At 37.5% G+C, this 23,631-nt stretch overlaps 1 protein-coding gene across 1 annotated transcript; it reads right to left on the bottom strand.

The window, feature by feature from the left end:
- Positions 1-22,080: 22,080 nt before the first annotated feature.
- LOC145002793 (zinc finger BED domain-containing protein RICESLEEPER 2-like) lies at positions 22,081-22,634 on the bottom strand. The gene is made up of 2 exons (XM_078961989.1): positions 22,630-22,634; positions 22,081-22,540 (listed from the first exon to the last, which is right to left on the bottom strand). The coding sequence occupies exons 1-2, from the start codon at positions 22,632-22,634 to the stop codon at positions 22,081-22,083; spliced, it is 465 nt and encodes a 154-aa protein (XP_078818115.1).
- Between the last annotated feature and the right edge of the window lie 997 nt (positions 22,635-23,631).

Genomic DNA, 23,631 nt, shown 5'->3' with positions numbered 1-23,631 from the left:
ACAAATGGCACCCAAATCCGCCCCTGAAAAGTCATAAGCCCCCGACCATCTGTAACAAATCCTGGTACCTGACCCACCACCCGTTCCTTCTTCTGGTGTTCCGGCTTTGCAGCCTCCATCTGAGCCCCTCGAATAATATCCAGAATCGGGGTCAAAACCGTCAACCTCATACAAATGTCTCGGATCGGGGCGCTATCCGCCCTACGGCTCAACGCGTCGGCTACCACATTAGCCTTGCCCGGGTGGTACAGGATCTCACAATCGTAATCCTTTACCACATCCAACCACCTCCTCTGACGCATATTCAGATTTGACTGATCCATCAAGTATTTCAAGCTCTTATGGTCCGTGTAAATCGTACACCGAACCCCGTACAAGTAGTGTCGCCAGATTTTGAGGGCAAACACCACCGCCCCCAATTCCAGGTCGTGCGTGGGGTATCTCGACTCATGAGGCTTCAACTGCCTCGAAGCGTATGCTATCACATGACCCCTCTGCATAAGTACCGCCCCTAACCCCGATATAGAGGCATCACAATATACCACAAAATCCTCCATCCCTTCCGGGAGTGCAAGCACTGGAGCCTCGCACAATTTCTGACGAAGCGTCTCAAACGAGGACTGCTGCTCCGGTCCCCATGAGAACGCGACACCCTTCCGGGTCATCTTAGTAAGTGGCACAGCGATCTTGGAGAAATCCTTGATAAATCTGCGGTAATATCCAGCCAAACCCAGAAAACTCCTGATTTCGGTGGGCGATCTCGGCACCTCCCACCTCAGCACCGCCTCAATCTTGGCCGGGTCGACCAATATCCCTTTCTGGTTCACAAGATGCCCGAGGAATTGGACCTCTCGCAACCAGAAATCACACTTGGAGTACTTGGCATACAGCCTCTCCGACCTCAACACCCGAAGAATCTCCCGCAAATGCTCCTCATGCTGGTCCCTAGTCTTCGAATATACCAAGATATCATCGATGAATACGATCACCGACCGATCCAGCATCGGTCGGCACACCCTGTTCATGAGATCCATGAATGCAGCAGGGGCGTTGGTGAGCCCAAAAGGCATCACTACAAACTCATAATGGCCATAACGAGTTCTGAAGGCAGTCTTTTGGATATCCTCTTCGCGAACCCTCATCTGATGATATCCCGACCTCAAGTCAATCTTGGAAAACCAAGATGCCCCCTGCAACTGATCGAATAGATCGTCGATCCTAGGTAACGGGTACCGGTTCTTAATCGTCAACTTGTTTAACTCCCGATAATCGATACACATCCAATGTGAACCATCCTTCTTTTTGACGAAAAAAATCGGCGCTCCCCAAGGCGAGCTACTGGGTCGAATGAATCCCTTCCCCAACAGCTCCTGAAGCTGCGAGGATAATTCCAGCATTTCCGGTGGAGCGAGACGGTAGGGCGCCTTGGCGATGGGCGCCGCCCCCGGAACCAAATCGATACGAAACTCCACCTGCCTCTCCGGAGGCACGCCTGGTAACTCCTCGGGGAACACATCCGCAAACTCGCGTACAACCGGAACGTCATCAATCGAATTGGGCCTCTCCGCGGTCACACGAGTATCCATCACATAGGCTATGAATCCATCACAGCCCTGCTGCAGACTCTGCCTTGCCCTTGCCGCTGAACAAAACGCTGACCCACACCGGGTCCCTTCACCATAAACTGTGAGCACTCCCCCACTAGGGTCTTGAATCATCACCAGCTGTTTCTCGCAATCAATGACAGCTCCGAACTTACTCAACCAATCCATGCCCACGATAATGCAAACATCCCCCATAGCTATAGGGACTAAGTCGATCAGAAACTCGACCCCAAAAATCTCGAGTACGCATCCTCGGATCACCTCGGTGGCGTATACTGCTCTCTCGTTTGCTATAGCAACTCGCAGGGGACGACTCATCGTCTCCCGATCGATATCGATGTAATGGCTAAAGGCCAGCGAAACAAAGGACCGACTCGCACCTGAGTCGAACAATACCAAGGCAGGCACATGATTCACAAGAAAAGTACCTACGCATATAGGAATATAAGCATAATGTCTCAGCATAAATGTAAATATGTGAAAGAATACATACCGGCCACTACATCAGGCGCCGCGCGGACCTCCTCCGCAGTCAACTGGAAAGCTCTCCCACGAGCCTTCGGGGCCTCGGTCTTCACTGGCCGAACCTCAGGAACCCTGGCAGCAGGCGAAGATCCCTGGCGAAGCTGGGGGCACTCGGCCTTCCGATGGTCAGTCTGGTTGCAATGGAAGCAAACCATAAATCCCTTGGGGCAATCCCTCGCGATGTGCCCCTCCTTGCCACACTTGTAGCAAGCACCCAATCGACACGCCCCCTCATGACCCTTGCCGCACTTCCCACACGTACGGCTCTTCTGCCCTCCGGATCTCAAATCAACGGACTTGGTCCGCTTGGCTGCCGACTGCGACTGCGTCGGCCGCCGATCCATCCGCTGAGACTCGGCCTCCTCCCTGGCCTGGGTCTCCAACTCGAGCTCCCGCTTCCTGGCATTCGCCTGAAGCTCAGCAAAAGTCTGATATGATGAGTTCGATACGAACTCCCGGATGTCTCTTCTCAGCACTCCCAAATACCGGCTCATCCGAGCCTGCTCCGTGGACACCTGCTCGGGGCAGAACATCGCCCTCTCATGAAACTTCCGCGTGATCACTGCAACCGAATCATTACCCTGCTTGAGGGTCAAGAACTCCTGAACCAACCGTTCCCTCTCCACCGGGGGAACGTACTCGTCTCTGAACATAGCAGTAAATCTCTCCCAAGTCAAGGCTGAAACCTCCGCGAGAGTGAAGTTTGCCATCACGAACTTCCACCAATCCTTCGCTCCCAGGCGGAGCTGGTTCAGGGCGAACCGCACCCTCAGATGCTCCGGACATGAACAAGTATAGAAGCATCCCTCAATATCGGCAATCCACCTCATAGCAGCAATCGGATCCTGAGTCCCGTCAAACTCTGGTGGCTTCGTGTTGCTGAACTCCCGGAACAGCAACGAGTCACCCCCCTGTGGCCTGGCAGCAGCCACAGCTGCGGTAGCTGCAGCAGCGGCAGCCTCGGACAACGCGGCATACCGCTCATCAAACGTCTCCATCAGCGTGGTCTTGATAGACCCAAACATTTCCGGAATCTCGGCCCGGATCGCTGCAGCTACCTCCTCATGGATCATCTGACGGAGCTCCTCGTCAGTCACCCCACTCGTGCCAGGTCTGTGTCGTGGTCCAACCATGATGTCTCTGAAATACAACAAAAGAATATCAGAGACCCTATCGGGCAAAAATCGCACTTGATAACGCAACCCTGCTCAGTTTTCGATACTCAGGGGTTCCCACTTGGCTGCCTACTGACCCGGTGTCCTTGGCAGTACGGGCCCAATACTGCCAGTTACACCGCGTCGGTATTCACCCAAGTCATCCTCCCCAACCTCGAATCCTGAGCACTCTATTCTTTTCATACTCTTGTTACCCACTCGCTCTCGAGCACCCCAAAGAAGCAAGTTTTCCCTAGACTAAGGCATCGCAAAATCAGGCCACTTTAGCCCTAATATGTATACCTAGTCTGCTAGCATGCGTATCATATCATAAATCGTAACACATATAATAAGAGTATTTTAGGGATTTTTACTGTTCGGGCGCTAGCTAACCGTACACACCTTTTCTTCTTCGGTTGTCTCACATTTCAAAATTTAAATTTTGATTATTTAAATTAAATTTTTTGTAAAAACAAATTTTTTTTTTTTTGTCTCCAATCCCCGGTTTGAGTCCAGTTACACCCGAAGGTGTACCCGAATCCCTCAAACCAAGGCTCTGATACCAACTTGTAACATCATAAAATTGCCAACCAAAAATTTTCATTTTTACAACCATTAAGACATGAGTAATTAGTTTAGATTTCCAAAATCACGTCGTAGTCTCAAACGATTACATATCAAAAGATAAAATAGTTTCCCCGAGTGTGTGTACGATCACGCTGGCGCCTTCCCACGGTCCTCACTCGTACCTGAAACACATAAACAACAACTGTAAGCATAAAGCTTAGTGAGTTCCCAAAATACAACATTTGCACATACGCCTTTCCAGGCCTTGACCTTCCGGTCCATGTGTTCAGGGGACTTCCGTCCCGACTGGGTAAACCTTCCGGCCCTACCCACATCAATCCTTACAGTCCATATGACCACGCCTTCCGGCCCATATCAAACATATCATACATGACACATATAGCAAATAACTTAACACACATAGAGCATATATTCCATATCATATTCGACCTTCCGGTCACATAGTCAAAACCCTTCCGGGTACAGTATAGTGAGAAGACTCACCTCGTATGCCTCGCTAAGTTGCTACCCGCAAATCCTGGAATCACTCGGGCTCGAACCCTCGAGCTGAAATCCTCCTATGATATATATATACATCTATAATTATTACTTGTACCACTAAGGTGGACCATTCAACTCAAGTCAACACCGGTTGACCCGGTCAGCAGTCTTTAGTTAATTTGGACTAGACTCGGCGAGTGCACAATAGTGACTCGGCGAGTCTACGTGTTTTTACCAACTCTCAAGAATTTTCCCTTTGACTCGTCGAGTACTCCCCTGACTCGACGAGTTCCACCTGGGCCTGAATCGCAGGGTCACCGCGACTCAACTCGCCGAGTCTAAGGCCAACTCGGCGAGTCCCATCCTGACTCGGTCCACCTGCCAAAACCTTTCCAACTCTCTCTGCGACTCACTGAGTCGCTCGCAACTCGGTCCAGTGTACACACAAGATGGTCTCAAGGACAATCTTCAAGTGACTCGTCGAGTCTGTTCTTCAGACTCGGCGAGTCCATGCCATGCACCAGCTAAAACTGGCTCCTGCGGTCAGATCCGTTCCATAGATACATAGATCTGGCCTTCCCAAGCTTATTTGTCACGTAAAGTCTCAGTCTTGGTTGCCATGCAATGCATACAAGGCTTATTTTGAAGAAACAACCTTCAATATGGCAAGTATAGCTTCTAACTCAAATGAATGGGCATAAAGCTTGTCATAAGGGGTCTCCTGGACCTGCTAAAGTCCAGATCTAGGTTCCATGTCTCCATGGGACCTCTCATACTTCTTATTCAAGCCAAGAAAGGCAAGAAGAAACCCTAGATTTGGCCCATCAACACAAAACACGAGGATTGGCTCAGAATGTTACCTCAAGAAGACCCCCTTGATGAAATAGCAACAGATCTAAGCTTCCCAACACTTCAAGCTTGCTCCTCTCCTTCCTTTCCTTGCACTATCACACAAAATGAAGAACAAAAGGCCTTCAAACACACACACAAGGGCTTACAGACGTATGGAGGCTCTTAGGGTTCAAGGTGGCCGCATAAGAGGGCCATAAGGTCCTTTAAATAGAGCTCAGGGTCGGGGAATTAGGGTTTCATTAAACAGCACGGACTCGTCGAGTCCACCCCTTGGACTCGCCGAGTCCGGACGCGAACCCCCGCTATAAACCGCGACCCGACTCGACGAGTTCAACCACTAACTCGCCGAGTCCCCTCACAGAATTCCAAAAATATAAGGAAATGGGGATACCTGGGGATCCGGGCTGTTACACTTACCTAAGATGATGATTAACTTGCAAGATCCTCTTGAAAGCTTCTTAGATTCACGAAAATTTTGAAGAAGGAGGGAGGATTGTTATTCTAGACTTAGAGAGTTTGGAAGAGATTTTTGTGGTGTGTGTGTGTTTGCTCGGCCGAGAGTGAGAGAGAGAGGAAGAAGAAATGATATTTGAGGTGAGGTTTGCATGGAGATATGAGTTTCTTGCATGGAAGTCCTTTAGTTAATAGTGAGGTGGCATGAGAAAGTCAAACCTTTCTCTTGGGCTTGTTTTGGGCCGAAAACATGGAAGGAAAAAGGAAAATTTGGGCTTTTTGCTCCTAAGCCCAATATTAGAGTTAGTCTTAAGTATTTATTGGCCTTATAAAATAAAATTATGATTTTTATGTTTTAATAAGCTAGATTAGGTTAATCATGGATCAAAGCTTTCAATTTATTTCATTCTAGGCCCAATATGGCCCATAATATTGAAATATATGAATGTGGGTCCAATTAGAGCCCAATTAGGGTTCTAAGCCCATGATAGTCCAATTGGAAGCTTATTGGTCCATTTGGATCCAATAAGGGAGTTCTAGTCCAAAGTGGACCTAAATAAGAACTTCTAGGGTTTCCAATTGTTTGTTGACCATTTGAATGATTGTATGGTGTATTTGATTGAAATTTTGTTGTTACAATCATGGGTGTTACACATGTTCTTAAGCTTTTGATTCACTTTAGCTTGAGTGTATAGTTTACAAGACACAAAATTTCCAGTTGTGACATTTCCAAATGCCTGGGGCAATAAGAAAGGAAATGGTTTAGAACTGGATATAACTAAAAGGATTAAACAATTGTCGAGGACAAACTAAGGTGTACCAAAGATTGGGTGCTCAAGGACAGTTGGAAGTATAGTGATAATTCTGGAACGACCATATTGACATCATCTGTAAGGAGGTAGCTCTTGTTCAGAAGTGACAGTCAAAATGGAATCTGGAAATGTTTCAAAGTTATAAATTTTCAATCTGTTTAAGATTAGGAAACTTAATACAAGAAGGATGTTTCCAAGGAGCTGATCTCCTTTGGAATGCTTTGTAATGGTTGTTGTCAAGTCTTTCTGACTTCGTGCATAATCATTACAAGAGGATCAATGCATATAAGTTTAGAATCTAACAGATTTCAGTAAATCGCATGAATTTGGAATTCTTGCATTTGTAGTAAGGATTTGGGACTGTGAAAAGAGGATCATTGGAGTTATGTTCAATTGATCTAGTTCACAAAGTAAAGATCATAGACAAACATAGTATGCATACTTGGTGTATGGCATGACTAGTGTTTAGAAAACATAGTGTACATGCTTGGAGCATGTAACAACTATTGTTTTAAATTCAAGAATAAAGTTGATAGCTGAAACAGTATACAATGAATAATGTGTAATCATATGGTGATAAATAAAATGTATTTTATTTATGTTCATAGGTTTTGATACCATATTGGATTCAATTATTATTGTGTTTCATTTTGCATGTTTTGACTTCCAGAATAAACTAGGTTATTCTTCCGGAATGACTAAGTTATTCAAACCATCCATAGTCGGTCATATGTTGGAAGTAGATATGAATCAAGACTGTCATGGGTTGGTTTGTAGAGGTCTAAGATGTTGGACAAAGGGCTACAACACTCATGAGTGCTCATAAGTTCTGAGTATTGGATTCAACCCACGCTCATTGGAATCACTTCATAGATTTTATCACGAGTGATCATGAGACGATAATATCTTATATTCTTCAAACCTAGAGATATGAGTTGTTACTATGAGTTGGTTGTACATTAATTGCACAAAAACGCATTCGGTAACTCGGTGTTATAAAACGTGCCTTTCTATATGATTCAACAAGTAGCAGAACAAGCCATATGAGTCGATGTTTATCCATTCCTTTTACCTTCGGGATAAAAACGACATCAGTGGGCCCCTCGATGATTTAATGATGACACATGTGAGTGTTTGGCCAAGCCAAGACTGATTTGATTTGTTCAATTATTCAGTCGTCATGAATCGGAAATCGGGAAACAAAAAATGGACAAAGAGAATGACGATAATCCATGTCTCAGTCCATATGTGTCACACCCCGAAAACCGAAGGCGGAAACATTTCCGGGGTTGACACCACGTGGAGTATCAAATCCAATGCACATAGTAAGTAAAGTAAAACAACCATTACATTACATACGAAAAGTTTTACAGTTGGTTCAAAAGTAAAGTTTGTACAGTTGTGGTACATAGCATATATATATATGAACAAAATGAAACGGGTCTTCTGACTACTCCGTCTTCAAGCAAAAAGGATCTTCGGGTACCTGTTCTAACGCTGACCTGAGAACACAAGCAGTTTGAAAATCAGCATAACGCTGGTGAGTTCATAAGCGGTTTTTGTTTGTGAATTTGTTCAAGTTTCCTTTCTGTTTCTAAAATGTTACGCACACCAAGAAAATCCCATATTTTCTTAAAAAGGTTGGTTATCGTTTGTCAACATGTACAGTAAAGTTGTACACTGAAAAACATGTTTTCTCTTGCAAAGATGTATAGTTAGGTTATCTGGATTGACGTACTGTTCTGGTTATGTACCAATGTATTCCCAGGAAAGTCCCATACTTTCCTGATTGTTTTACCAATTGTAAAAGATGTAAAGTAAGGTTATCTGATTTGTTACCCTTTCTGGTTATGTAAATGTTTTCCCCAAGAAAGTCCCGTACTTTCTTGAAAGTTGGTTATCATTGTAAAAGATGTATCTGTAAAATATGGTTATGTTCAATGTTTACCCCAGGAAAGTCCCATACTTTCTTGAATGTTGGTTACCTTATGTAAAAGATGTATTCATGTTAGACCTGGTTATGTACTAGGTTTCCCAGGAAAGTCCCATAATTTCCTGATTGTTGGTTATCGATGTGAAAGATGTATACCGAAACCTGGTTATATTGTGAATTGTATAAAGTAGTTCATTATTACCATAAGTAAATCTCTGTTATCCTAATTGCGAGTTCCATAACCATGCGATGGATTAAACCTGTGGCAATAAGTAGTCCACATACTTATGACTTTCGTCACCCTTGAACCATTTCGGTTCGGCTGTAGCTAGCAGCCAAGTGTGGGGTAGTCAGCCCCGTATAGATCTATACACTCAATTCACGCTCTCTAAATCCCAGAGATTTTGGTTACGGTGTAGTCCTCCACTCACGTATCTCTGTGGAGTGTTCGCCGAGGACGTGTCTCCAATCATACAGGATTAACAAATTTACTAGTAATAATATGATAGTCCTCCACTCGCGTATATATGTGGAGTGTTACCGAGGACAAAACAGTGTACAGGTATTATGTTCAAATGTTCTGATACCATGCTTTTAACTGATAAAATGTGGAAAACCATTTGTGAAATATATGTAAAACATAGCAGTTTCAAACCCATTTCACAAATATATGTCACGTGATCTGCATGTTCAAGCGGTTATCAGTTGTAGAAATTAGTGTTAAAAGCATATAATAATGTGAAACACACAGTTGAAAACATGTTTTTAGTACAAGTAATCCCTTGTACTTTGCTTGTGTTCCCCCCTGAAAACAGTGAAAACGGTGAAAAAGGGTAGGGGTATGAACTCACCAGACTCGGAATTGCAACGGTTTCTGACACTAGACACGGTTTCAGGCCTTCATTATTCGCGATGTCCCTATGTAAAATGAAATAATATCCATATATATTCAATTAGGGATACATTCAGTAATTATATGGAACATTACACTCCAACGAGGTTAAACACCTCAAAACGAGCGTTTGAAGTGACCCGGGTGACATCTACGGACGTGTATTGGTACTAGGGACTTGGGAGTTGAGTTTACTCCCCAAGAGTAAGCATTTAAGTGAGTTTACAACCACATATCACATACATACATGAGTTCACGTCCGTGAACTCATGTGGGTGTGGTTTTGAGGGTTTAATGGCTTATTTGGACTTGGGGATTGTTGGAATGACTTACTAAAATGCCTTGGAATAGATTGAATGAAATAATATCATTTAAAAGGGAGTTCACAGCTGTAAAATTGGAGTTTACGGCTGTAAACTCTCCTAGGGTCAAGAAAAATTGATTTGAGGCACAAAGAGCAATCACATGTGATTCAAATTAATTTATCAAGGCTTGGTATCAATTTTGGGCACCGTATAACATCAATTTAGGAGTTTACGGCCCATATGTATACACTCTGTCCATAAACTCTCATATGTTCATGAATAATTAATTTATGGCACTTGAAACAATCACATGTGATTCTAGAAATTTTTCCAAGCCTTTGAGGTGAATTAGGGGCATGATTTGGCATGTTTTTATGAGTTTACGGACAAAGGGTATGTGCCTAGGCCGTAAACTCTTATATGTGTCATTTTGATATGTTACAAACCCCCAAACTATTTTTAGATGGATCTAGGATTTACCACAAGGCTATTGGTTAAGTTACAAGGCATTTTGACATGTTTTAAGGTGTTAAATCCCCATTTTTGAGGAGTTTACGGCCCAAGCACATGCCTTGGCCGTAAACTCTTGTTTGTCCCTCAAAATGCATGTTTAATGTGTTCCAAGTCCAGGTTTGTAAGCCTCAAGGTCATATCTAAGTCCCAACTATGATTTGGAAGGGTTAAATGGCTCAAAAACCCCATTATTGTGTGGTTACGGCCCAAGCTTCATCCTTGGCCGTAAACACATGTTCCAGGTCCTAAATCCTAATTTAAACATCAATTTGAAGGCTAAAGAGGTTAGATAACAAGTTAGGGATGTTACCTCTTTGATTTGGAGCCTTGAATCTTTGTTTTTGGACCTTTGATTTGGATGAGGAGAGAGAGGTTAGAGAGAGAGTAGTGAGATGAAGCCAAAAGCTTCAAATGAAGGATTAGAACACATTATATAGTGTCTAAGTTTTGGACACGGTGGAATTCTACCCGATACCGGCGTTAGGCGAGGCTTTTGGTCGTACCCAATTAGGTTGTTGTAACCCGATATGGTAAATTCTAGAAATATTCCGATCACTAATATGGGGTGTTAAAAATGATTTCTAAATGTATTAAGACACCCATTAAGTCATTTTAGATACGTACAAGTTAATGACTTAATTAAACAAAAAAATCGGAATCGAATTTGGAAACGACGATTGGTTGCTTGAATTGAACTAGAAAATAGTTACAAGAAGTGGTACGGAATTTCGGGTTGTTACAATATGATATCTAGAATGGAGGAATATATGATCCCTTATCTAATGGACAAGTTCATTGACAAGATCAGAGTTCGACAGTGGCTTTAAGATCTACGATTTCCAGTTAGGTTTTGAAGTCATACTCAATAATAGTTTTAGACTTATCCAAGTGGGAGACTGTTGGATTAATGTCTAAGTCCATAACTATATTTGGTATGTACTTGACCCGACTCGGCATGGTCCATTTGGGTTGCACTTCACCAACACAATTTATATAGATAGTCTTTTGAGAATAGTATATTTATGATTAATATTAATATATTATAAGTTCTAATATATTAATATGGAATCATATTATTTAATTAGTATTGATCAAGAATTAATTTAGAATTAATTAAGTTATCAAAATGAACTAATTAAATATGGACTCTTATATATATGGAATCGGCCAAGTTCATTTAGGTTGGGCTAAGCTCCCATGGATAGTCCATGGATTGTTTAACCCATGGTTCATATGAAATGAAAGGTCATGGGTTTAACCCTAGTCTCCATACTATATAAAGATGTCATTGGTTGGTGAAATTACACTAGTGTGGGTACACTATGAAGGGCTAGCCGATTTCACTAGTGAGAACCAAGTATCCATATTCTCTAAAGTCTTCAAAGGTGTTTTGGTGATTTGTGATTCCACTTAAGGCTTCCACACTATTGGGGCTAAGCTCTTAAAGCTTGAAGACATCAAGCTACATCAAAAGGTATGTCATCTAACTAGTAATTTGTAGTGTGAGATCTTCATAATATGCTAGTTAGGATTAAAGCCTTGGAAAGTTCTTATTTGCATGTATAATAGAGAAAACATAGATCCAAGGTTTATAGGGTTGCATGTACACCATAGGAGTGTTAGAATGCTCAAAACCCAACATATATATATATATATATATATATATATATATATATATATATACCATCTTATAAAGCATACATAATAATGTCTTAAGTTCATTTAGGTTGGGCTAAGCTCCCATGGATAGTCCATGGATTGTTTAACCCATGGTTCATATGAAATGAAAGGTCATGGGTTTAACCCTAGTCTCCATACTATATAAAGATGTCATTGGTTGGTGAAATTACACTAGTGTGGGTACACTATGAAGGGCTAGCCGATTTCACTAGTGAGAACCAAGTATCCATATTCTCTAAAGTCTTCAAAGGTGTTTTGGTGATTTGTGATTCCACTTAAGGCTTCCACACTATTGGGGCTAAGCTCTTAAAGCTTGAAGACATCAAGCTACATCAAAAGGTATGTCATCTAACTAGTAATTCGTAGTGTGAGATCTTCATAATATGCTAGTTAGGATTAAAGCCTTGGAAAGTTCTTATTTGCATGTATAATAGAGAAAACATAGATCCAAGGTTTATAGGGTTGCATGTACACCATAGGAGTGTTAGAATGCTCAAAACCCAACATATATATATATATATATATATATATATATATATATATATATATATATATACCATCTTATAAAGCATACATAATAATGTCTTAAGTACAAATTTTAAAGCCTAAGGTACAAAAAATTATGCATGTTATCTTAAAAAACAAGGAAATCAGTTATGGACCTTTAGATCAAAAATGAACGATTAGGATTTAATTGTTGGTGATCCGTGTGAAATTCTTTCGACCAATAAAAATAAAGAGTTTTAATCTATCTATCTATCTTTACCACTCACATAGATTGCCAATCGGGCATGGTTACGGACCGTTGATATCCTGCTACTATCTAATGGCTGATGTTCTTAACTGATAACAAGACAAACACAATCTCACAACCATTATCGTTTCAAAAATTGAATTTGCGAATAAGTTCCCCATCCTCCACAAACCCTAAACGAACTCGATCGTCGTCTCCACCATAACCAATCGAAACCATCACCGCATTAACCATCATCCAAACATCAGCCACCATCACCGATTTCCTAGGGTTCTCCAGACCCATCGTCACCAATAGAAAGCCCCATGTTGCTTTAGTGGGTATTTTGTTATCCCAAACGATTACTAAATTTGGAATTCTTTTCACAGGGCGTTCTGGGTGGAAGCTACAATTACCCAAGCCAAATGATAGCCTTTAGGTGAGTAACATCAAATTAATTTCTGTAATTTTGATATGATTCTTTGAGTAGATTCGTTTAAGAAAGGGCAATTAAAATGAGATTTTTGTAGAAAATGCACATGCCCTTAGTTATGAGGAGCGTTGGCACCGCCTCTTCTTAACTCAAATTTTGCCTGCTATTCAGCTTCAGCTGTCAGGTAAACTTTCGTTTTCTCTCGATTTCTGTTTATTAAGAAGTAATTCGTGTACTCTTCTTTCTTCTGTAAAATTTTTATCTGATAAGAACTTGATGGTTTCCATTATGTAAGCTATAAGTTTGCATGTTAATTTGATTTCATTGTGGATTTTAGTTCCGTTTACATGTTAATTTCATTTCAATTTTGTGTATGTATTGGATTTCATTACTCATGGAGACGATTGGACCCTACCACGACCATTCCTCATTCCTACTATTTTTCCAGCTACCATCGCTTGAATGCCCCTCTTTTTAATCAGGTTATGTTTTTCTCTGATCCTGAGATTTGTCCGGTTGTAACTATTGATGCTTCCTATTTCTCTTATTCCCCATCCTTGAGGTAAAAACCGTAACTTTTTAGGTTCATTTCCAGCTTTTGTTTGAAGTTTTAAAGGCATCTGCTAAAGGGTGAAATTGTCAATGGCCTTATCTCCCTTTTTAGTCCAAAAGAAGCAGCGAAGGACACACTCATCCAGACATTCATTTTTTCTGTGGTGACTCTGTTTCTTCAAAAGCCACTCAGGTACTTAAAGAAAAAGTTAACTTGTACTTTAATCCTTTTAATCTTATAGATATTATGATAAAGATTTATAGCTAATAAATTATGTCGCTTCTTTTAGATTCCAAGACATGAACCCACTTAAGCATTGGATTTAGATAAAAGAGTCGGGTCAACAGGTAACATCTTTTTTTTTCTGTTTAGACAAATTTTCAAGTTATTTCTAGGTAACAAGGTTGTAATATAATTAAAAAAAAAATATTATATGCACGCCAGGACACTATGATGTTTGCAAAGGATTGGAATTAGCTATAATTTGTTCCCAAGTCTTAGAAAGGTGAATCATGTCTTCCGATTTTTAATCAGGTTTACTCTTTCACTCATCACTTCTACACATTGCTGAAACTTCATATATGGGTATATCGATAGTTTACCAGTTTTCACTTTTGCAGCCTTCATAATCATTTCTTGCAACATCGGACGAAAAGATGCAAATTCACCTATTTACGAATCTATGCACAAGTTGACATAAGATTTGTGCGAGTCAAATGACAATATTGTCCTTGCCTCTACACCTCTGCCTCCCCAGCGACTTCCAACAACTTGGATTGCCTCCCCAACAACTTTCAGCAACTGGATCTCTGGTAATTTGTGTAGAATAATTTATCAATATAATACTTTTTAATTATATAATAGTATTGGCGGTTGTGTAATTGGTTTACGGATGCTAAATATAGCACATATATGATTAATTAGTTATTTTTATTTCGTTAATTATATATTCTTGCAATTGTTTTCTAGGAAAATTTCCAGTAATAGCAACGTACTTGACCATGAACTTCATATTTCTTAATCATAAATAACAACTTTTTTACATAATTTAGTAAAAAAAATTACTTTTGTTACTTGATTGTCAGTATGCTTCAATAGTAATTGTGTGTAGCTTTATTTTTTATATAATTTTGTTATTTTTTACTTTTTATAGATCGAATGGACGAGAAGTAGAAGATCCTGATCTGTTGCTGAGAATCAGCCTGACCATTATAAACATTCTCTTGAAGTATCATTCGGTGTTTATCTTTGGTGTTTCGTTGGAGGTACAAGTACCACCTCTGCTTCATTTTGTCAATTACAAATAACATTTATTTTCATATATGTTTGAATTTGAATGTATCAATATTTAGTAGTGATTTAATTTTGTATTTTCTAGGAGATCAATCATGGTGGTGTAATTGGGTTGTAGGGAGAATCAATAAAAACCTCGCATTGGGGTGGATAGGATTGGCGGCGGAAGCGGTGATGATGTTGTGACCGAAGGTATTGAATTAAGCATGCCTGAAGGTGTAAGTTCCCATGCTCTTCCTTTTCATTTTTTAGTTTATCTAAAACTCACATATTTGGCTTTTACCTGTTTTTGTATGCTTTAGTGCTCATCGACTCTTACCTATGTTGTTGGTAGCTAGCATAGACTTTCTTTGTACATTTTTCCAGTTTAGACTTTCTTCTGTTATGTTTCCGAAAGATTTCATACAATTTTGAAAACAAGGGTATTATGGTCAATTTAGACTTTCTTCTATTATAAAGTCGGTTGGCAACCAAATTTGACTGATAAATTTATGAAAGCATTCTCAAATGTTGTTAAAGAAGTAAGAGTTGGCAATGATTTATTAGAATGCATGACCCAGGTAATGATGATTTTGAAAAATTTAAAATTACCTAATTACCCCCAAGTTTAGGCATCTTAACTGACTGTGCATCTTAGTTTTTACATTTTCATTTTTTTTTATTATAGTCTGCCACTTTTCATTATTTTTTCTTATTAAAACATTCTACTTTTTCAAAAAATAATTTCAATTTTTTGGAATAACACAAATTAAAACACTAATATGCAAGAAAATAACATTTTATGAAAAAATACGACTACTTGGTCAGATATAAGATAGAATGCCAAAAATGAATATAAAGCTTATTAAGAGAGTGTTTGAGATTTTATTTAAAAACAACTTATTGATTTTTATAAAAGTCAATAAGTCAAAAAATGTTTGGCAATATAAAAATGATTTCTAATACAAATTTATTTCCCAATTTTCTAAACTCATTATAACTGTAACTATTTCAGTTGTAAAAGTCAAATTCCTCTAAAAACATATATAAACTTTAATGTTTGTCATATTGTCGAATCTATAAACAGATATCATTATCTATTTCAAAAGAACAAGTACAAAATCCTTAAGAAACTCCTTCAAGAACAACTGATAAACGATCACACCATCTTTGACGTAATGTCACCAAAACAATTGATCAATAATCCCTAATTTTATATACTGTTAACATATGGGTAGAAGTGAGATACTTTTACCATAAGATTTGCAACAGTAGAGGGATGTTGGAAATGCCAGGTAAAACAAGGTCATCAAATCCAATCCAACTATCTAATGCTCCAATAAATACAATCAACTGAATTTGGTTTTTGAAATCTGTCTCAAGTTGTTGAACAGATTGGAAACCAAAGGTGGAGTGTTGAGGTGTTTGTAACATTTTTTGTTATGTTTCCAAATAAAATGACTAATTTCGTCCCTTATTGTAACTGATTTTTCAATTTTTGTGACATTTTTTTGTTATTACCAAAATTAATTACAAATAACAGAGAATTTCAAATATTTAATTATTATTTATTATATGTTTGAAAGTCAATGTTGAATTTTTTTAGTCCTTTCAGGATTATCTCCAACAATAGAAAGGGTGGGAATCCCCATTTGCTTATTGGCCACTATTAAGAGATGAAACTGTATTTGAATACATATGCTGGTGGTTGGGGCTCCAACAATTGAAGAACAATACATCTGTTAAAATGTAACGTTGAACAGACAGTTTACACTGCTACACTTATGTCTGGTGCTTGGAGGAACGAATGTAATGTTGAGAGTGATAATTACAAAAAAAAAAAAAGGCATCGGTTCTACCGAAATAACCCTTCCATTCTTAAATTATTTTCATTTGTATTTTATATTCATACTTTATTATTTTATATGATTATTATAACTTATGCCAAATGAATATATACATTTCAAACTATTTAACCTGTTTTCATTATTCTATTTATTTATTAAAAAGCATGCCAAAGGAATATATAGATTTCAAACATATTAACATGGTTTCATTATTTTATATATTTATTATAATTTATGCCAACGAATATATACATTTCAAACACGTTAACATGGTTTCAAATTCCATAAAATGGGACTCACAAACATTACTTTTTTTGAACCTATGTATTTGTTCGTCATTTTAAATAAAAAATGCAAAACAGCCATATAAGGGAACAACACATTGGAAAAACGTAAAGACATAGAGACCTTCAGTGTAATTATTTTTTTTGTAAATAAAATAGCTGTGTTTTAAAATTTTGTAGATATTTAGATAGTTATGGGAAGTATAAAACACTTCAAATTTTGAAATTCTATTGATGGTAGTAGGAAGTGTAAAACTTTATGATGTTTCTTATTGTCCATATTTATACAACATGTTTATAATTTTGGTTTCCACGTTTACCTTTATTTTAAATTCAAATATAAAATTACCAAGGCATAATATAAATATTATGAATAAGCAATTTTAAAAGATGACTGATTTTATAATAATAAAGCTTTAAGAAAAAAAAAATACTTTTCATCTTATTTATAAAATATCATTGTTTTCTAAATCAAATAAACAAAAAATATATTATATATGGAATATGTAGTAGTTCAATTATTAAAAAATATTTAAATTTTTTAAAAAGACTTGCCAGGTACAAATTACATGGTATTGTATTCTAATGAACACATTATACGTATCTCGATGATAAATTAAGTTTTTTTCGTCGGAAAATAAAACATTCAATAAATGTTTATACCAAATAATCGTAAAATCTATATATAATTTAATCCAAGTGATTTTTCCATGGCTACATGAAAGGGTTTGGAGTTTCATTGTATAAATTAATAAGCTAAAAAGAAAAGTAAACAATAGATGACATAATGTTGCAAAGCAATTTACCGTAAAGAAACTAATTGCAACAAAAAACGATTACGGAAACAAATATATTGCTAAAAGTATAATTTTTCGTCGCCCCATCGTGAAATAAAAAGCAGAACAATAGATGACAACGGATAGGATTTATTCCGCCCAGCATCTATGTGCATCTATGTACCTGTCTAGAAATTATTCGTCGAAAGGAACCATCCAGAACAAAATAATCTGCCACAAGGCTAAAACTAAGAAAAGAAAATTAAATGCCGCATAAAAAATATCTACCGAAAGGAACTATCTGCTACCACCGCCGCATCGTGCAGGTATCCTACTAGTGTGTATATATATATATATATATATATATATATATATATATATATATATATATATATATATATATATATATATATATATATATATATATATATATATATATATAACTTCATCTTCTTCATTTAAACAGTTGGAAAGCTTATACTTTTTTCCAAATTAGGGATGACGAATTAAAGGGACCAAGAAAACTCAGATTGGCACTACCCTTTTACTCCTCTGAGTTCCTCTTATGCTAGATTATAACTTACAAAGCGACATGAGTTCTTTCGATCTTTTGGGACATACCACATTTATATAACCACTAGGTTCAACCACTAAAACCTATTAGAAACATCGTCGCATGTTTTCCACATATTTCCTATGCTCATCTAAAGTGGTTGCATCAATGGACAATATCACTTTCCCTTCAACTTCTTCCACTTCTTTCAAAACCGCTTTTAGTATTTCCTCAAACGTCATACCAGGTTCACCAATAAGAACAAGATTGTTCTTCGCCATTCTTGATAAAATCCTAATCACTCTCCTGGTATCCTCATCTCTCCCAATTACAAGGTCATGCTTCCTAACTTGCTCTACGTGACCACGACCATACATCTTAAGTGCTTGGAAATTAGTATCCTTTGAAGCACTTTCCACCTTCTTCCCTTCTTTACCCCGAAGCTTTTCTACCTCCCTATTCAGTCTTGATGAACCAAATGAGTGTTACCACGAGATTTTTGTGAAGATTGGCGCGAATTACTTTTTTCTTCACCATGAACATTGTTTACTGCTTCTCAAAACCAAAACCATCGATCTTTATTGATGGGGTTGAAACCTAGTGAGAAAGAGAGATGAAAACTAAAAATGAATACTATGTTGTTAGTGCACAGTAGTACAGGTTCTGTATGTGTATGTGTTTTCGTATGTGTATGTATATTTTGTATGTCTATTATGTATGTAAGTGTATTTGTATGTGTACAAATACATACAAATAGCGGCGACACCTTTAGTGGCGACAGATAGTATTAGCAGCGATACGCCTTTAGCAGCGACAGAAGGCAATAGCGGCGACCAGTGGAGCATTAGCAACGAATCAATAACAACGACTCTTTAATACCTTTAGCGGCGATGTCTGTCACCGGTAATACTCTAATGTAGATAATATATTGCGGACGAATAAGACGAAAACACAGATTCAATGGTTTTAAAATGTAGATAATATAAAACCCATAAGCCCAAAAAGTGAATTCTTTTTAATTGAATAGTTGAAGTGAAATACATAGGAGATTGGTCGAATTCCATATATCCAAAATATTCTCTATACTTGATTCAATCAACGTAACTTTTTCCGGTTCTCCATGATCTTCAATCTCTGAAAACCCTTTTCCTATTTTCATCTTCTTTTATGCGAGATTATCTAATTAGCCATGCTAAATACCGGAGAGGGAATCACATTTTAATCTTTTTGAAAACCCTTTGCAAACATAAGATAGACCGAGGAGTGAGAATGATTTAAATTTTTTTTTAATTTTAAATTAAAAAAGTATTGAAATAAATATATAGAAAATAAAATGATTTGTCGTCATTCTACAAACGTTTAACATAATTTTTGACCCATTTTTGAACAAAGTTAGTCATAAATAACATTGATGTGTAAGAGTTGTTCTAAAGAGACATTTCACATCAAAAGATATAAAATAAATAAATCATAAGGGCTTGTTAAAGACAAAATCAAAACCACTAGGAACTTGTGAAATTTTGTTAATAAAATATCATTAAATGTTAGTCCAAAGCCCGAGGTGTTTAGGTTCCAAATGATCCGCGATACGCTGACAAGTCATGTTTTTTTTTTTAAACCAGCAATATGTGATATATATTAAAATAACTCCACTCGCAAGCAGCTAGTAGAGCATATAGTTACAATACATCAATAGAATAAAGGGGAGGAGTTTCATACTCTCCAATCTATACTATTATTTGCTCCTTTATGTTTAATCCACACATATGTCAAAGATTTTACAGCCCCCACTATTCTCTCTGAATTTAAGATAATTTTTTTAAATATCCTATCATTTCGGGTTCTCCATAAACACCATATGGTACCAAATAAGATCGTAGTTAATCTACTTCTCTTCTTAGGACAGTTTCCCCATCTAGATGCATAATCAATTATGCCCGACACTGAATGAAAATTCGTCTCCGGCAAACCACACCAATGAAGGATCATCCGTAATACATCACTCGCCAACGTGCATGTTGCAAGAATATGGTCACCTGTTTCATCTGTCATATTAAAGGAACCACAGATAGTTAAGTCCATTGTAACTCCCCTGGTTTTGAGTAGGGATGGCAACGGGGCAGGTTCGCTCTAGTTTCTAGTATCCTCATCCCCAAAACCAATAAGCTTTTTACTCCCCAAAGTTGTCCCGATCCCCGTCGGGGACCTTAACGGTGATCCCCATCGGGTATTACGTTTTACCCAATCACCATTAGGGAACCCGATAAGGGTAGATAATCTTATTACATATATTTTCTTTGATGGTATTCAACATATTAGACCTATATTAAAGTAAAACTGAATTTTCTAAAATAATAGCTTAAGCCAAACTAAAGCATAAAAATCTCAAACATCATAAAAAATAACAACAAACTGGACAAACACCATCAAAACCAAAAAAAGGTACGATTACATCATAAAACCACAATACTAATGTCTCAAAAATCATCACCCTTACATAATAAATACTACATGACTCAAAAAACAAGCTGAGGACACAAATTACAAACTCAAATTCTCAAATCAAAAGTTCCAAACTGGCTAATTTTAAATCTCACTTTCTTTGTTTTCTTGCAAATTATCAAACCGTCTATTAGTAGAGTAAACAATTTAGTAATAAGTAGAGACCTTAACCAAGAAAATCACAATAAGTCGGTAATGTTATTATTAAGTTTATTTACCTCTTCCACATCATAATCATACTCAACAGTGCGACAATAAGCTTCTGATTCACCCGAACAAGTTTCTATGAATAAAAAATACAAACATATATTAATAAAATTTAAATCCAAAAGTTAACAGGGAATTTTTAAAACCTAAAATTAAATATGGCGTACCTCGTATTTCATTCAAGAGCCAACTTTGAGCACACATTAATGCCTCCAACGTCTTTGTGTGTAGTCTACTACGATGAGGGCTTACCAATCGTCCACTGGTGTTGAATGCAGATTCTGACGCATCAGTAGAAATAGGAATTGCTAAAATATCTTTTGCGATTCTTTGTAGTGTTGGGTACTTCAACCCGTTTGTCTTCCACCAACCTAGCAAATCAAGGTCCACATCTTTTGGCAAAAGTTTCTCTTTCAAATAATTATCCAACTTTGTTGTAATGCCAGTATCATCATGTTGGCTAGCAATCGAAGCAATACTCGAGAAGGTTTCTTAAATTCAACACGATAACCAAACAAAGACCCTGAAGTGAAAGATGAACAACCAACACCCTCATAACTAGTTCTAGTACCAGGAGAACTGGATTCATACTCTTGAAACAAACTATAGACTAGTTCTTTAAGTTTTTCAATTTCACTCTCTAACTTCTCTTCTCCATAAAGCACTGGAAAAAGCAACTCAACAAATTTTAGTTTATACTGAGGATCTAAAACCGCTGCCATCCCCATAATCCCATGTATAACAGACCAATACTTATCAAAATTTTGAAGCATCTTAGTAGCCATCTGCTTAATAACTTCATTAGAAGAACACTCCTAATCAACCAAAGAATATCTAATTTCATACACACACACACACACACACACACATATATATATATATATGTATGGAAAAAAGACATTTGTTGTAGGATAGTTTGTACCTGAAAACATTAAAGTTACCTAAGAATTACAGAATAAATAAAAATTAGTGAGTTATCTAAGGATAGTTTAAAATATGATACGTTACATTACACAAAATATCATATAAGAATAGATTTTACCTCATAAAATAATTGCAATCTATCACAAATTTCTTTGGCCAACTCACAATCACGCTCACTTGGCAAACACTTATATTGTCATTCTCCTTATTTTAACCTCTTGAAGACTTCCTTGTAAACTATACCAACACTCAGCATTAAAAAAGTAGAGTTCCAACTAGTCTTACAATCAAGTGCTAATTTTTTTGCAAATGGTATTTCCAAGTTGTGAGCTGTTTCCTCAAATCTTTGCTGCCTTTTTGGTGTTGCAGTCCAAAATGCCACACTATCTCTAATCTTTTCAATCTCATCCCTAATGATATCTAAACCATCTTGAACAATTAAGTTCAACATATGCGCACAACATCGCATATGAAACAACCTATCCCTTTGAATAAGTGAACTCAAAGGAAGTTTCTCCAACAATATGTTAATAATTGCATCATTTATAGTGCAGTTATAAACAGTTATTATGGACAACTTTCTATCAAGTTTGCAATCACACAAATTGTCATATAGCACATCAGCAAGAACATCGGATGTATGCGGACAAGGCACATAAATAAACCTAGTTCAATAATCTATAGGTTAATAGAAATAAAAATAACCAAATTAAATCCTGTTTTAGTTGAACAAACAAAAACAATAAATATGTACCTCATAATTCAACTTTGCATATTCCAGTTTTGATTAATAAAGTGAGCAGTTATCACCATAAATCCTTTCTTTTTGTTGTTGGTCGTCCACATATCGGTTGTAACTGCTACCGTACTAGTGTTCTTGTCCAACAACTTCAATGTCTTTTGCTTTTCAATATCATAAATACTCATTATATCGCCTTTAATCGTATCCTAACAAGGAACTTTAAACAAAGGTTGGAGATTTCCTATGAACTTCCAAAAGTCGTGATGCTCTACTATTGAAAGTGGATATTCATGAATAATGATCATCTCTTCAAGATCTCTCCTTGAATTATTCGCATTTTAGGTGTAGTTGGAGAGACATGATGAACTACCATTGACCTTTTTTTTGTTGTCCCACAAGAATATGTTGGCGTATATCTTGAAAGGGTTGTCTTATACAAACTTTAAAATGATCATGTAAATGCCTTGTACCATTTTTACTAGACCCTCCCAACTTCTTCTTGCAATACTTGCACTCCGCTTTTTATATTCCATTCACTTTCATCTTATTAAGGTGACTCCAGACACCTGAACTTTGTCTCCTCTTCCTACCTACTTACTCAACTTCATGTACAACATCATTAGGAGTTTCATTCTGTGTCACAAAATCATTTGCAATAGGTGTTGATCGATTAGGCTTATTAACGCCATGATTGTTATCTTAGGGATTATTTGTCTTAGAGCTATCAGCTTGTTGTTCCATACCTAAAACAATAATAGAAAAAAAAGCTTTAACAATAAATATAATAAAACCTCACTTAATTGTAAAGCTGAAAACATAAGCAAAGTTGAAAATATGAATCATAACATGTAATCATCTTTGACAATATAAAATAAAGATAGTCATGAAGATATAATTTATGATACATATGTTTAATAAATCTTACATAATGACCCGGTACGGATAAAGGCTATATTTCTTTCCATATTTTCAAAACACGTTTGAAATAAAAAAACCCCATAAAAATGACCAGGT

Source organism: Lactuca saligna, chromosome 6 (assembly GCF_052625555.1).
Source record: "Lactuca saligna cultivar CGN05327 chromosome 6, ASM5262555v1, whole genome shotgun sequence".
NCBI lineage: Eukaryota > Viridiplantae > Streptophyta > Magnoliopsida > Asterales > Asteraceae > Lactuca > Lactuca saligna.
This window is presented reverse-complemented; position numbering and strand designations above follow the sequence as displayed.